We start from the raw sequence: 15,535 nt of genomic DNA on the forward strand, positions 1-15,535 counted from the left end.
ACATTAACCTAGAAAATGACTTGTTCCAGGCGTAACTGGCCTTGAGAATGTCAATACGAAGGGCCTTGGAATCCAGTGCAGCAGCTACAGTGGGAGCATTAGTGTGGATTAGCATGCAGCGGCTTGTGTCCTCGCCTCTCTGGAACTTTTTTTCACTCTACTGTGATTTCTGTCTTCTTGGTTGTCCTGTTGTTCGCCTGTCAGACCAAAGCGCAAACTCCATCATCAAGTGTTTATTCAATTCAGCTTTCCATTGCCTGAACCAAGAAAATGGGATGATTCTCCCCTTTCACAGGGTTCACACACCATCCAATTAGGTCTCCAAGATACAAGGGAGAGAGCAATAGGCAGGCAGAATGAAAAAAGAAAATCAGTAGTGTGACAGGTTATGGAACTAAGAGCGGCAAAAGCAGCGAGAAATATGAGGCCCTTCTAGACAATCACTCTTGTGTATGTGCTCTGAAATATGACAACTTGATCAGGGTTTCAGTCATTTTTTCTTGTGCTTTTTTTCCCACTTAATTTTAACTGTGTATTATGCAGTATTATATATTATATGTATTATCTAATGCAGAGCAAGTCTATTTTAATAAAAGTAAGGCTAAAATATGGCTTTAAGAACATCATTACATAATGTGTCCACCAGGTTTTTAATGTTTTTATTTAAAGGATTCAAAGGATTCATATATGCTTATATTTTGTCTTTATCTTTTAGTACATTCTCAAAAATGCAATCATAATCTCACACAGTCATTCCCCAGCAACTGTTACCAAAACTAACCAAAAATCTCAAAGACCATCACGCTGAGCACAGGAGCCCCACAAGGGTGTGTGTGTGTGTGTGTGTGTGTGCTCTTCACTTTTCTGACCCACGACTGTGCCCCAACCTTCAGCACCAACCATATTAGCAAGTTTGCGGACGACACAACCATAGTGGGCCTAATCACCAACAGTGATGAAGCCCATTACAGAACTGAGGTGTATTCTGGTGCAGCGGTGCAAGGACAGTAATCCCATCCCAAATGTGGGAAAGGTTAAAGAGATTGTTGTCGGCTTCAGGAGAGGTCATCGGGTCTCTGCCCAGCTGCATGCATCACTGTGTGGTTTGGAGGCTGCACTGGATTCCTGCCAAAATACACTCCAGAAAAAATATTGGTGACCCTCTGCCCTCCCTGACGGACATCTTCCACAGTCACCCACCTCACCCGCAGAGCCAGTGTTACCAACGACTCTTCTCACCCCTTTAAAAACCACTTCAGCCTCCTTCCATCGGGGGGGGGGGGGGGGAAGGTTCCAGAGTCTCTGGGACAGGTCCACCAGACTATTGAATATCTTTGTCCACCAGGCTGTGAGAATGCTGAACTCTGTCCCACAACAAATAATACCTGACACCATGCCCACCTCCTCCCACACGCACAGCAACTATAACCCACCCATTACCGAAGGACTCTACCTCAGCTGCCCCCCCGAGAAAGAGAGAGAGAGAGAGAGGTTTTTCGATTTTGCCTGTATGCCCAAACATATGGGAAAATGGGCAATAAAGGAATCTTCAATCTTGACTATACAACACATGAACAGAACCTTTTAATGCAAAGAGTGGCCAGACTCTCATTTAGCTTTAAGCATCAGCCTCTCAAATGATGGATCTCAGAGCCTGTGGCCGGCAATTAAACGCACTGATGGGAAACTGTCTAATGAATCTCATCTTTCAACCGCACAATAAGGTAACAACATACATATAACCTTTAGCTCGAATTTCAACAAATATCATTACAGTGTCGTGGGTGTTGGAGAATGTCCCGCAGGCCTGGAAAAGAGTAGGTGATGATTTGTAGGATTGTGAATAGAAGAAAAATAAATGTTGTGTTCCAAACAGGAAATCAAAGAGTTTTCCTCGCTGCATCAGGATCTTGTCTTGATCTCCATCCGTGTGATGCGCTGCAGCTCCCACATCAGACAGATTTCTCCCAACATCCTGTCACTTCGGCGTGTACGCGCTCAACAGTAGGGTAACTAACCAGCAGAAAGAACCCAGGACGAACAAACGTAGGCAGACAAAACGCTAACAAAGACATGATTGTGCTAATTATAAAAGTCCCGGTGATGCAACTTCTAATTTTAAGATAAATCATTTTCTGTTTTTCATTTTAATTCTTCAGGTTAGCGGTCCTCCTTTTTTTATTCCTCTTAGAAGAACAAATGTATTTAAATGCGCGCTATACTTGTGCCAAATTACGCATCTCGCTGCAGATGACTGCCGAGTGACCTTAGATTAAGTCGATTGCGTAACATTGTAGAACCTGCCTCGCGACAGTGACACATTGTTTTAATTTACAAAACTGAGAAGATTTTTTATTTTTTTTATGCTTTTAATTTTCAACCACGATAATTTGTTTTCGGTTCTCCCATTTAAACTTAGAACATCGGGGAGCCAGAAGCGTATCGGAGACTTTTCTATTTCCTCATAAATAGTCCATAAAGTATTCACCTCAGAGCGTTTGGATTTGGAGTGGCCTGTAACTGATATGCTATAATTAGATTCCGAAACTAGAAAAAAGGCTTGCCGGGTGTCGATCGTTGTTCTTTCATGAAGCATGCAATTCTATGTGAATCTCGTCTTTTCTACCGAGCAGGGCCCTCAAGAGAGTCATAGACATGAAATGATGAAAATAATAACTCACAAAATGTCCATAAAATATTGGAGGAATATTTCTAAGTTACGCAAAGCAAAAATTTGAATCATTTGTTAAACATTTCTTATGCAACTGCAGCATGTTCATATAGCTTCCTAATCCACAGACTGGATTATCGATGCCGTTTCTGTGTTGAATGTGGAACATGTTATATACCAAGACAGGATTAAGACTTTCACATCAGAGGGAAGGATCGTCTTCTATACGAACAGAAATGGTGTGACAACGCCCTCTGGCTGGAACAAGGAAAATCACCTTACAACTCACGATATTATGCTTTATTATTATAATTGCATTTTAAATAATATCATTGCCAATTATTTTATAATATATTTTGTGTCATTTAATCTTCAGGCACTGGAAAGTAAATGAAACGACTAACATCTACATCACTGAAAATCCAATTTATCCAGGCGAAACGTTGCCTCCTCTAAAAGGGCTTATGATAATGTTTTCTTTCATTTTAATTTCCTCTCAGATCTTTTTCCCCCCCCCATCTTCAAAAGGAAAGGCCAAGGGTTTCAATTTAGTATAAGATTCAATTAAAACCTACAAGAGCTCTCAATATAATATGTTTCCAGGTAACAATGCAGTTCTTTTGGGGGGGCGGGGGGGTTGGGGGTTCTCTGCAGGTCTGCTGCTCCAACATCATCATGCATAGAAAAAGCTCAAGATGAGCGACTGTACTGAAGTGGGATCATTCACTCCTGGACTAAATGAGGATAACGTTTAATGACATGCGCTTGTTCACAGGAGGAAGCTGGTTATAATTGAAAGCAAAAAGACAAGACATCCCGTATTGTGTATTCAAACACAACCCAAAGCATCCCAACATGCTTGTGATTACAGGCGATGAACACGCTTAGATAAGATGCACGTTTAAGAAGTATTTATAATATGATACAAATATGATACTTTGTGCATGTTAGGGCTTGTGAATCCTGTACAATATGAACAAAGCACTTGCAAAACAGTGGCAACCTGAAAAGCATGGCTACAGGACCACGGTCATGTCAAACAGCTAACTGTAGAGACATAAGCTGTTTTATACAATTATACAATTGTTTGTATATGATTACATATTTATATAAAGTGCAAAAGAAACAAGCACTTACAGTGAAGATCTGAAGTGCTCTGTGACTGAGTTTAAACCCACCACCACATGCTGAAACCCTTCTCGTCGTATGGCCAGGTGGCCGGGCGAATAGCTGAATATTTGGCAAGTCAGTACGACAATCAGGTCGTAGCTCAACTGCAGGACTGTGTACTGCATTACAAAATGTGTGAAAGGGTTACCAATCTGTACAATATATTGAAAGCTTACAAAGATATCTATATGGACAGTGGAAAAGGTTGTCTAAAATTCCCATTTTTAACATGAATAAATAGACACTATGTGTTTATTACTGCTTCTTCTGCATGGAAGCAAAGCACCACAGGCTCTCTCTCTCTCTCTCTCTTTAAAATTGTCAGTAAAATATAACCTAAAATAAACGAGGTGGTTCATTCTTATTTCAGGGAAATGAGACGTAACTGCACATTAAAGGTATAAGAAAATATATGAACTGTTAGTGATTGCATTAAATGTTTTGTTTATAGTTCTTTTGTTTTTTCCTCCTCTCTAATAATGTTTCTAGGTTACAAAAAGCAAGAGAATTCAGCATCACAGTCGAGTTTCAAGAATACAGAGAGCGAAGAGGCATCAAGCGGTCCATCAGATGCTGCCAAGCGCCTATCCAAAACACCAGCAGCTGAGGATTCTGGGGGATTATCTAGGTCTGCTGGGAACCCTGTTGAAAGACACCAGTGATTATTCGTATGTGGGAGGAATGGTTCTGATAAAACAAGGGTAGAGCGCATAGCTTGGCGGCTTTGGTCCTTACTGAGTTGGCTCTTTTACGTTTCCAGCAGTCAGGATTGAGTCTTTTCTGCTCCTCGGCTAGAGCCTTGGCCTCCATGGTGTACATCCTCCTCTCCTCACTCTTCATCTTCTTCCACTTGTCACCCAGGATGACACTGATGGCTCTGGGGGGGGGGGGATAGCGGTTATAGAAAAGGAAGATGAAGGGCTCCGTTTTTCAGATAAATGTAATTATTTTCCTCTTAACCTTTCCAACAAAAAATTAACATAGTTTACATTTTATAAAAGACAAAAGCTCCTCTTTTGAATGATTTTAAAATCCTATTTATCCGTCATGTTTGGCGCCGGCCTCTCGAGGCGGGTTACGCTTAAGGAGCGTGGAACCGGCAGCTGTGGCATTAAATTAAGAATTATATCCCAGAATGAATTGTGTGTAATGGTCCAAGAAAAGAAAAGCACAGCGCATCTCAAACGCAGTAGAAAAACACAATGGCTAGGGGACGATTGGCTTGGGATGTTTTAACGGCCATTTTTAGTTTGTTCACATGTAAAGCGTGTTTCAAAAATGTCTTAAGATGTTTTCACAAGTATTCACAAGATGTTTTCTATGGCTGGGGATCATTTAACTTTAATGCATCAAGCTCTCTGGCTATTTTTTTTTTACAACAAAAGACACCGATCAGCAAATCGAAGTAGAGTCATGTGATCACAGTTTTTGGATGAATTGAGCTTTGGCAGTTTAGACCGTGACGGAAACTGATTTTTCTACAAAATGCTCGATTGTTTGAGGTGTTTGTGTTGTCAGGCACCCAACAAGGTTATTTTTAATGCAAAAACTGTTGTCATGGAAGCAGCCAGTCGGTACATTTTGCATACCTGTTGTCCTTCCCAGGATACATCTGTGTGTACTCCACTCTGTACTTCTTGGCGAAGAGCATGAAGGCATTCATTGGCCGTTTACATTTTGTAGGCATGGCACCGCTGGCTGTCCCTGAGGTGTGGCTCCGGCTTGATTTGCCGGTCAAGGTTTGTGGGGAGCATGACCGCTCGAGCTTATCACAGTCTGGACTGACGCCGCCGCCGCGAAACAGGGAGGTCCTGCGTTGGCGAGCCATGTTACTGAGAACATATACTGCTGAGGAATCTAGCGGGGTGAAATCGTAACTGCAGGCGATACAAGGAAAAGAGAGACTCAAGTTAATATTCTGTTTTTCTTTGGACACAATTTTATCTGCAATTGATTTTTTTTTTTCAGTTGTGCGCATGCTTTTTGTCCACTTTTAAATTCTGCTGCACTGAAATGTATGTTTATTTCCTCTTGGGTTTTTTTTTTTTTTTAATCTTAAATGTACAACTACAGTTATTGACGACATTTATAATAAAGCACGGCCTTATTAATAAACACACACCTCCTGAAAGTGTCAAAGACAACAGAGTCGTCGCAGTTGATGGCATCTGGGTGGCTTGGTGGCAGGCAAACGTCGCCTAACTGCATCTCATAGCAAGGGATCCCATGGTGCACCACGGTCAGGCTTGGATAGAAGGAAGACCACCCTGAAAAACATCATGTGAAAACATTACAGATAACTTTGTTCATAATGTTAATTCAAACAGAAATAATAATAATAGGCATTAGGTGAACAACATGTGATCTGTGCATACTTCTGCTCACAAAGACTCATTTTCAATTGCTCTACAGTCTGTTTTTTTCTTTGTGTTCTTTTCTTGCGATTCTCAATTCAATTCAACATTTTCTTTTGAAGAGGCAGATTCAGTTGGGTTTTATTCCCTACCTATTGTGAACAGAAATAATCTGGTACCGGAATTATTTGACTTTTACCTTTATTTTTAACAAAAAAAGGATGATCCAATCGGCATTCAGCTGTTAACATGCCGTCATCAGGGGAGCCAGGGACAAAGAGGAGCTTAAGAACTGCCTGGCTAAAAGATACCGTCTCTTCGTGGCTCAGCAACTTCAGTCCGTCTGCACCGTATCTCTGCAAATGAAACAAAAGGCCAAAATCTTAGAGCTTCGTGAGACGAGTCTGTTGAATTCTGGTGTAAAGAAAACTTGATATCATATTTTCTCTATGGTTAAACCACCACTGTAAATCCTTCTGTCACTCACTGCCTGCACCTCCACTATTGGGTTGGTCGCCACCTAGCGGCCAATGCAGGCCACTGTAATAACTACTGATGTCACACTATGCAGGGTTTATGCCGTTATCTAATCAGCAACACTAAACCTACAGTTACACGAATGGAAAGATGTTCAGAGTACAGCAGGTTATGCGTTCGTGTTCTATAAATACCTTTATACAGGGGGAGGAGGGTATCCTGCTGTCATCATCCGAGTCTTCGTCAGAATCCGCAAGTTCATCAGCTTCCTGCCACTCCACATTAGGTCCTCGATGGAAGCGCAGTCGAGTTCCTAAATGCCCGCACAAAAATGTTACACATAGACTCCGGGAAAATGAAAAGAAGTGTCTGCATTCTACAGCTTTTGTCCAAAGCAGCCTAAATGGAATGTCTGCTTGTCATTAGCTCAACTTTAGAACCAAGCAGCCGATCAGTACTGTTTTGACCAAACACATTAGAGCTCTATTTCTGTTTTTCCATGTTTCTAAAAGTTTGAAATGAAAAAATGAAAAGAGTGAAGAAACGGATCCAGGATGTCGCTTATTTTTAATTCTATTCATCTTATTTCAACATTTATCTTTTAAACAGAGCACTTCTGTGGCGTAGCTTGAACATTCGAGCAATAAATAAAGTATTTTTTTCACTTTGGACTTGGACTAGTGCAACAGAAAATATTAAATACAGATATTTAAAATAAAATGAACCGCAATCACCAAGTTTTTGTCATCCAGTTCAAAATACTTCTACACATACTCGTGCGACTAGCTTCAAGCTGCTTCCCCGTTTTGTCCCGGTTGACGGCATTCAACCAATAGTGTCACAGTAAGTGACGTCATGCCGCACGCGCTGCCGTTTCTGTCTGGAGTAGAGGGCTCACTCTGTGCCCCCGCATAATTCTAGATCTGATAAAAAGTAATGAAAATAACTATCCATATATATCAGAGTCCTGATCGGGAGGTAACGTTCGATTCCGATCGAGTCCGCAAGCTCGTGATCGGGCCCGATTTCCGATCTCGAGATCGGATCGGGACATCCCTAATGAAAATGTCATAATTCTGCACATGCATAGGTGGGCGTACGCAGGATGTACCTTTCAGGAAGCAATGCCAGGCTGTGGAGGGCCAGGAGTGAGACCAGGCCATATCTTCATCATCAGAAAACGACGAGGACATTGTGAAAACGGCAGATTCTGATTCACTGCTTGCCTGTTAAAAACAACAAAGGTTGTATTTGCTCGGAAATAAACAGTGGGTCAACATGCATGGATGATTTTCATAGACACAGGCTGGAAGTGAAATGTTACCCTGACACGCCTGCGCTCCCTGAGGTGGCCTCTAGACAGGTTGGGTGCGCTACTGGCCAAAGGCGGACGGGCATAGGAATGTAAACTATTACTATTGCCAAAGATATGAACTGGGGATGATCTAAAAAAAAAAAAAAAAGAAGATGAATCAGAATCATAATTCTAAATTACAGTTATACAGATATCAAAACATAAGCCTGCCAGTCACAACTTCCATGCTATTTAGTTTTGGCACAAACCTCTTATGTGGCGCATTCTTCAGCAGTGGGCTCTGTGGACTGGTGGCGATGTTGGCCAGTTCAGCCAGCCAGTTGGTGCTGGGGGAGCACTTGAGCTCCTGGTGAGACACTCCTGCTCCAACTTGAAACAATCCTGGAGATCTCTGGTCCTCCTCCACCTCCTGCAGCTCCGGCATGTCATCTGGGTAGGGGTGAATGGTAATATGCATAATCAAAATGTAGATTTTATTATTTTTATTTTAATACATAATGTGTGTTTTTTTTATTATTATTAATTTGATATTTTTACCAAAATCCATGTGACATCGAGGTGAGGAAGGCAGGTCCTCGTTACATTTGAGTGGATCAAATGACTCGTCCATTCTCTTGCTTCGTCTTTATTTCAACAGCCCTCTGGTCGGTTTACTTAGTTTCCATTGTCATATTTAGCTATGTATGGGCCAAAAGAAGACTCAAAATTAGAAAACAAAATTTAAACTAAAATATGGCCATAAATCTATGTTTCAAACATAAACAGGAAATAAAATCTATTAAGTTCTATTCAAAATATTTTTTTCTCATCATTAACACAACACACTGAGCCCATGTAAGACGTTTTCATTGTCATTTCATGTCATTTAGTTCATCAATTCAATGCAAAAGGAAGGCAGCTTCTGGGAAATCCTTTGTCTCCGAATCAACACAGGACACTTCTGAGACTGGTCACGTGACCCGCTGCGTGGAGGCCTTGTTTACAAACTTAAAACGAGTCGGCGCATGCGCACCAGAGCTCATTCATTCGCAACTGCGTGGCAAATGTTCTAAGCTAAAAGAATATTTTAACAATTCTTTTTTTACAAGAAAGAATTAGCGGTCATTTGTCTTCAGCCTGTTTAGTCAAAGCTTGCTTCGAGCTGATTTGCATCTGCATCGTAAACGCGGATATACCAACAGCGTAATTGCTTCGTTGCAAAAGTATTTGCATTTCTAAAAAAAAAAGAAAAGAAAAAGAAAAGAAAAACACGTTCGGTTGGACATGTCTACCATTTCCCCATTTCTCAAAAGCCACTGCAGCGTCGTCGGTTCCGACCCAAAAGGCTGTCGGGTCGAACAGCTGTAAACAAAAGAATGTCAACAAGTTGAGGCATGACGCAACCTCTCTGCCCCGATCAAAATGAATGGCACAAAAATCCATCAAAGCATTTTGACAACATTGTCAATACTGCCAGAATCACATTGTGCCACACGTGAGATCTCCTTTGATGCATAAAATTGCAATCGTTTTTTGTTTGATCGCCAAAACACCGTCGCAACGAAAGAAAGGAAAAACAACAGCGTTGTCGAACATAACCTGTCACTGGACTACAAATAAAGGAGTGACAACCCCAATAGATTATAGTGTTAGAATGACGAACACACGTATCACACAATTGTGCGGTTAAAGATTAGTATAATCCTTTTTTTTATTAGAAAAAAAAAGTAGTTTACGTCCCACTCACCAATCCTGTCGCCATCGAGAAACTCTCTGGCACCCTGTCGAGGGGAGGGAATGTTTCTTTGAAGAGAAGGTATTCTATTGGTGGAAATAAACGTCAAAAACAAAAAACACTGCAATGCTATTGGTCTATATTGTTAAGAAAAATGGAGAGGGCGGGATCTAGTTTGTTGATCAACGTTTCATTGGTTTAAAGTGCATGTCTGTTCCCACCTAGTAACAGCTGATTGGCAATAACATGAACAATACATGGCTACTTTTTATAGCTACAATCTTGCAACTACAGAAAGAAGTACGAGCATTGATTTCTGGATTATTAACAAAATATCTTTCTTTGATCTTTTTCCTGCAAATCCTCCTGAATCAACAAATTAGGACTATTCGTGGATGAATGCAGGAAGTAAGGGATGACGGAACGAATGAATGAAGGAATGAATGAAGACAGAAGAAAGTATGCAGTGTTTTTGTTTTAACAAAGAAATGTGTGATGCTCGAAACAAGACAAAAGATTCTTTATTGACATAAAAAGTAAATCATATGGTACTTTGAACCAGTATTATGGGTTTGCCCTAAAAAAAAAAGTCCTGTATGAATAAAAGGAGGGTAGGGGGTCTGAATTTTTACATATTGAACCAGCTTTAAATCGTTGAGTTGCAGTAAAACACAGACAATATAGGATATCTCAATTATTAATTATTTAAAAATCAGACGAGATGGTGAAGTAGATAGGTAGGTGGGTAGGTAGATGATAGATAGATATATAGATAGCAGAACAAGATTCCAAACAGTATAAGTTGTTGGCAGAGGTAGACAGCAATAATGCTTGTAATAATCATAATATTTGTATCACAAAAAAAAACAACATTAACAAATTTTACATTAAAAACAGGAAAACAATTATTCCAAGATGTTGCCTATAATGAATACAGTCTGGTGAGAGGGCCGGATTAAATTAAAGGTAGGCTTAATGATTACAGTAAATACTCAAATTTCAAATTGTACAGATATTTCTTTTATATTCTTACAAAACTATCAGCTATCTTTCTGAAGTTTTTTGCCATTGTTTTACAAAAGAACTGTAGTAGGCTAACAGCCACAAACACTAATCAACAATGCTGTATATTTTATGGTGTATTCAAGTGATTAAACCTTATGATAAACAGGAAGCTTTGTAAAAATGAGTACTTCTAATTCTACTCCATTGAAAATTATGTTATTCATGTGTATCACTCCTTAGGTGGGCACCAGTGCACCTCATGCCGCAATCGTTACACATATTGTGATATATTTGCTCACAAGTATTGGGTAAGAAATTAGCTTTGGCATCTGATTTGAAAATACAATTTTCCAACATTTACAAATGGCATTATAGTACAGTAAATATAACACTGCAGAGAAAAGATGAGAATTAACAAAGTGTTTAATACAGCAACATATAACGCACGTGACATTTGAATTTAAAATGTACATTGTAAATTGTTATGGTTAGCTTTGGGAGAAATTGAATTAAATCTTTAAGCCATACTGTTTTGGCTTACTTCATTTTCATCTAAATGCTCGTCTAAAATTAATCTGGTTTTAAATGGTAATCTTACTTCATGTCATCTACGTGACACACACATTTTGCTGTGGGTATTCACACATCTTGTAAGAAAAGCTGCTGATCATGGGGAAAACATCGCGCAAGCTTCTTTTTACATCCACTGATTCATGGTCCATTTGAGCGCTCTCGTGCACTTTATTGGTCAATCTCAGTGCTACTTCCGAATAGGGCCACCAGCTGCTCCTCATAGTTAGCAATGTTTCTTTTCATGATGTCCATGCATGGGCCCAGCAACCTCTCGAAAGCTTTAACATCGATGACTGATTAAAGAAAGGGTAAGACATACAGTTATAGTTTCAGGAAAGGAATACAATGTAAATGAAAGCATTAAATGGTGGTATAAATAAAAAAAATAATGTACCCAAGCATTTGACACTCCCTACAGCATAGGCTGAAGCAGCTCTGGGCTTGTTTGTGACAAGTGCCAACTCCCCAAAATACTGGCCACGAGAGCAAGTGGCAATATCCAGCTCCTCTTCTTCCTGGTCTTTTTTCGTCTGTCAAAAAAAAAAAAAAAGAGTAAACAAATTACACATTATAAGATGGTGTAAAATTCCAATTTTTAAGAGGATATTGATTTTTTTTTTTTAGAGGGCAGACGTACCCTGCTTCTTTTCATGGTGATTCTAACTTGACCAGACTCAACGACGTAGAAGCAATCTGCCAAATCCCCCTGCAATAAAAGGCATTCTTATGATTGTAAATGTGCACCAATAATTATTGAGTCAATGTTTATAAAAGCTCAGATTCAGCAAAAAATTGAAAGGCCAGTCATCTAGCTGATGATATGAGAATATTTGTCACCTGAGCAATAATTTGCTGAGAGTCACTGTACACCTTGGTGGATATTACGTCCACTACCTTCATTCTCTCCGAGAGCTGTGGATGAAAGGATATTTGGTTGACGCCTCACTCTACATGCAGACATCACTTTGTTTAGCGCTGAAGAACAAAGCAGACATAAACCTCTAATGATGTAAGCAGCGGTAAGGTTTCAATGAACGCCTCGTACAGCTTCCTCTTCTTGGCATTGTTCTTCACTATGATCCTCCTGAATGACAGACGATCCTGAAACAGATGCAGAGAAAAAGACAAATGTTCAGGTTCACGTTTAAAGAAATGGCACACCCCTGCCTCCCTGCTTTGGGGGGGAAAAAAGAATTCTGTAAAAAACGTGTTCCGATATTTTTCAATGACCTGTCTTGAACTTAGAGGCAACAGTCAGGAAAACAATGATATTCAACATGTAGAGCCAATGTAGGATGCACAGAAAGTCCAACACAATTGTTGTTGTTTTTATCTTGTGCATATTTCACCTGAGTAAGGTTGCCTGCATTTTTAATTTCCCTTGTGCTGCAACTGCTCACCAAACAGTAGTTCATATGAGATGACGTTTCGCAGCAGGGGTCCAGAGTATATGAACGCCACTCAGAGAATAAGCGGAGCCCCAATGTGTTTGTATCATTTTTCTGCTTTCAGTCATAAATTATAAGAAATCTACCAGTTGCATGTCATTTAAGCAGTTTAGGTTACAATAATGGCCAGTGGCATATACAAAATGGTTGCATACTGAACTGAACTGTAGGAAATATAAGCGGCTTTCTAGGTAAGTAAACAAGGTTTTATCTCAGGGGTCACTGATCGGCAGACGATGAGCCAAATGTGGACAGCAAGGGGATTCCATGCAAAGCCTATTGACGTGAGACTTTTATAGTTACATTTCATAGTTTACTCACTAGGCACCAAAGGGCTCCAGGCGAAGTGGCGGCTATTGTGGCTGCCCTGGGGGTGTTGTACATCAATGCCAACTCTCCAAAGCTGCCTCGGTTGTCATAGCAACCAATCGGCTTCTCTGTTCCATCAGCCTTCACGCAAATGTTAAATGTCCCACTGAATAAATAAAACAAAAAAATTGACATTCTGGGAGAATATAAAGGCGTGGCTGCCACATTAATGCACACTGAAATATTTAGTTAGGCACATTTTCAGATTCATTTTCAAAACAATTTTCAAATGTTTCCACTGAAATTGAGATGAAAGATCACCTTTCAATAACATAGAAGTTATCCCCATCATCATCCTGATCAATTATGTGGTCTCCTTCAGTGCAGAACTTCTCAAACATGGCATCCAGCACCTGAGACATCTCTTCCTACAATGGTGGGATTTATCGGTCAAATATTAGTACTTTATGTTAAAAAAAAAGCACTAATTTTGTTCAGCATGCTGTCATAGCTACTTTAAAACAACTTTAAAACACACACAGAACAGAGAAGTACATGAGAGAGTTTTTATGGAATAATCCACTCACTGGATCCAAATTCTTGAACAGAAGAATGTCCCTACATGCTTCCTGTAGTCTCTGCCTTTGCTCATCTGTCTTTGGGTAAGTGACCTGACAAAATGAAGCACAGCCGTGTAGAATAACAAATGACAATGAGATCAATTCTAAATGTCAAAATCAAAGTCAGTAATAAGAGAGGATATTTGTATTATAAAACACATTTTACCCATGGCTCTTTATCCTCCTCATCTTCATCGGGATTGAACGCTTCAGCACACACTGCATGAAAGAGAGCCACAGTGATAAAAAAAAAAAAAATGGAAACTCAATTCCACACAAGAAAATACCTCCAGAAATTGATAGAGCTTCGACACAATATAATTTTTTTTGAATATATTATATATGCTGTATTTCAATAAGATTGTTCTACTGCATGTAGAGGATATTCATTTCCAGTTTGCAATGATGAAGGTAATTCATTGTAGGTGAGGTATTGTTTACGTGTTACTGAATACTTTACCATGCCAGTCACCGACAATATTAACAAACTACGTAGTTCCAGCTCCAATAAATAAATGTTGTTATTATAAGCTGACGATAGGGAGAAGGGACAGACGGAAAAATGCTCCAATACAGCACATACTGGTACATGTAGACTCAGTACTCATGTATCAAAGAAGCGTTAAATCATTCCAGCGGTGACACTGTCCAGAGGTATCCGATACTGAGAGAACGAATTACACCTCACCTGATGCTCTTCTGATGAATCTGTTTATCACCGGGGCTGCGGAAGAATAAAACAAACATACATCAAAATGGTACTTTTCACTGTCAAGTAATACCTTATATACCATAAGACAGAGTTAATAGCCCATGTGGCTACATGCACAGCAGTATATATAGACCACTTGTGTGTTAGAACAATATCCAGCCTTGTTCTTATTAGGGATCCAAAATCATTTAGGTCAAATCAGAAATAGGAAAAGGGTTTTTGACATATAAGCTGTGTTTGCTTCTTTAAAATAAATATAAAGTCTCACGAATAGTGGCCTTCCAGCTACAGTGCTATATGCATGGAGTACTATTATAAAAATCCCAGAAAAGACTATAATGGCTGGCCTGATGAGAGACTGTACAGTGTACTTATGCAGAGCCCACCACTCATTGGGATGCTGTGTCAGAGCTCTGGGTTGTTGTGCCACTTGCTGCACCTCAGAACAATGCTGCACCACATGACCACCGTTTAGGAAGGACAAACCTGCCCCGCAAGGCCCGTGAGGAAATGAACAATTATTGAAATGACCCACAGGTGCATGCACGGCAGGGGTCGGCCTGAACATGCAACATACACGCGTGTACGTGGGCTCCTTTCATCTGCAGCTGCGGTGCGCACGAACGAAGACCGTGCAAAAAAAAAAAAAAAGCTCAGAATACACATAAAGACAAAGTTCATTAATAATTATTAGGCTTCCATGACCATATATGGTAAACGGCACGGCGGTAAGCGCCATGGTGGATGGATGCGATGCGGCGGCGCGTCGGAGCATCGCTGCGCCTGTACGTTGCGTTGCGCGTTGAATCGAAGCGCAGCGCGTAAAATGGTCACAAAGCGCGATAAATCACTCACCATTGCACATTTTCCTCACATACAGAACAGTCTCTTAAGCCTACCTATGAATTCCTCTTCGTCGTCGTCGTCGTCCTCCTCCTCCTCTCCGTTCTCCGAATCGATCTGCATGGCTTCGTCATTGAAATTGACCGCTTTTGCAGGTCTTGAATTCTGCCCATTTCCGAATGAGGCCCGTGTGGTCTCGCTTTCCTTGAGCCGGGTGAAGTACTGCAACGCGAACTCGAGCAAATCCCTGGGCTGGTTCCTCAACACGTCCACGGTAAAGCTTTGTAGCAGCTCCGTCAGTCCTTCAGGAATTTCTATACTCAT

The 15,535-nt window shown here is 40.4% G+C and overlaps 2 protein-coding genes across 2 annotated transcripts; both read right to left on the reverse strand.

Moving 5' to 3' along the window:
* Window positions 1–2,373: 2,373 nt before the first annotated feature.
* LOC137915020 (HMG box-containing protein 1-like) lies at window positions 2,374–8,648 on the reverse strand. The gene is made up of 10 exons (XM_068758501.1): window positions 8,525–8,648; window positions 8,236–8,416; window positions 7,997–8,117; window positions 7,784–7,898; window positions 6,867–6,985; window positions 6,395–6,551; window positions 5,964–6,108; window positions 5,431–5,718; window positions 4,577–4,718; window positions 2,374–4,483 (listed from the first exon to the last, which is right to left on the reverse strand). The coding sequence occupies exons 1-10, from the start codon at window positions 8,595–8,597 to the stop codon at window positions 4,466–4,468; spliced, it is 1,359 nt and encodes a 452-aa protein (XP_068614602.1). The 5' UTR covers window positions 8,598–8,648; the 3' UTR covers window positions 2,374–4,465.
* A 2,799-nt stretch (window positions 8,649–11,447) lies between these two features.
* Window positions 11,448–15,535, reverse strand: LOC137915021 (cAMP-dependent protein kinase type II-beta regulatory subunit-like). The gene is made up of 11 exons (XM_068758502.1): window positions 15,268–15,535; window positions 14,345–14,380; window positions 13,823–13,875; window positions 13,624–13,707; window positions 13,358–13,464; window positions 13,049–13,202; window positions 12,279–12,380; window positions 12,117–12,191; window positions 11,917–11,985; window positions 11,674–11,809; window positions 11,448–11,572 (listed from the first exon to the last, which is right to left on the reverse strand). The coding sequence occupies exons 1-11, from the start codon at window positions 15,533–15,535 to the stop codon at window positions 11,448–11,450; spliced, it is 1,209 nt and encodes a 402-aa protein (XP_068614603.1).

This window comes from Brachionichthys hirsutus, unplaced genomic scaffold, assembly GCF_040956055.1.
Source record: "Brachionichthys hirsutus isolate HB-005 unplaced genomic scaffold, CSIRO-AGI_Bhir_v1 contig_1416, whole genome shotgun sequence".
NCBI classification, from domain to species: Eukaryota; Metazoa; Chordata; class Actinopteri; order Lophiiformes; family Brachionichthyidae; genus Brachionichthys; species Brachionichthys hirsutus.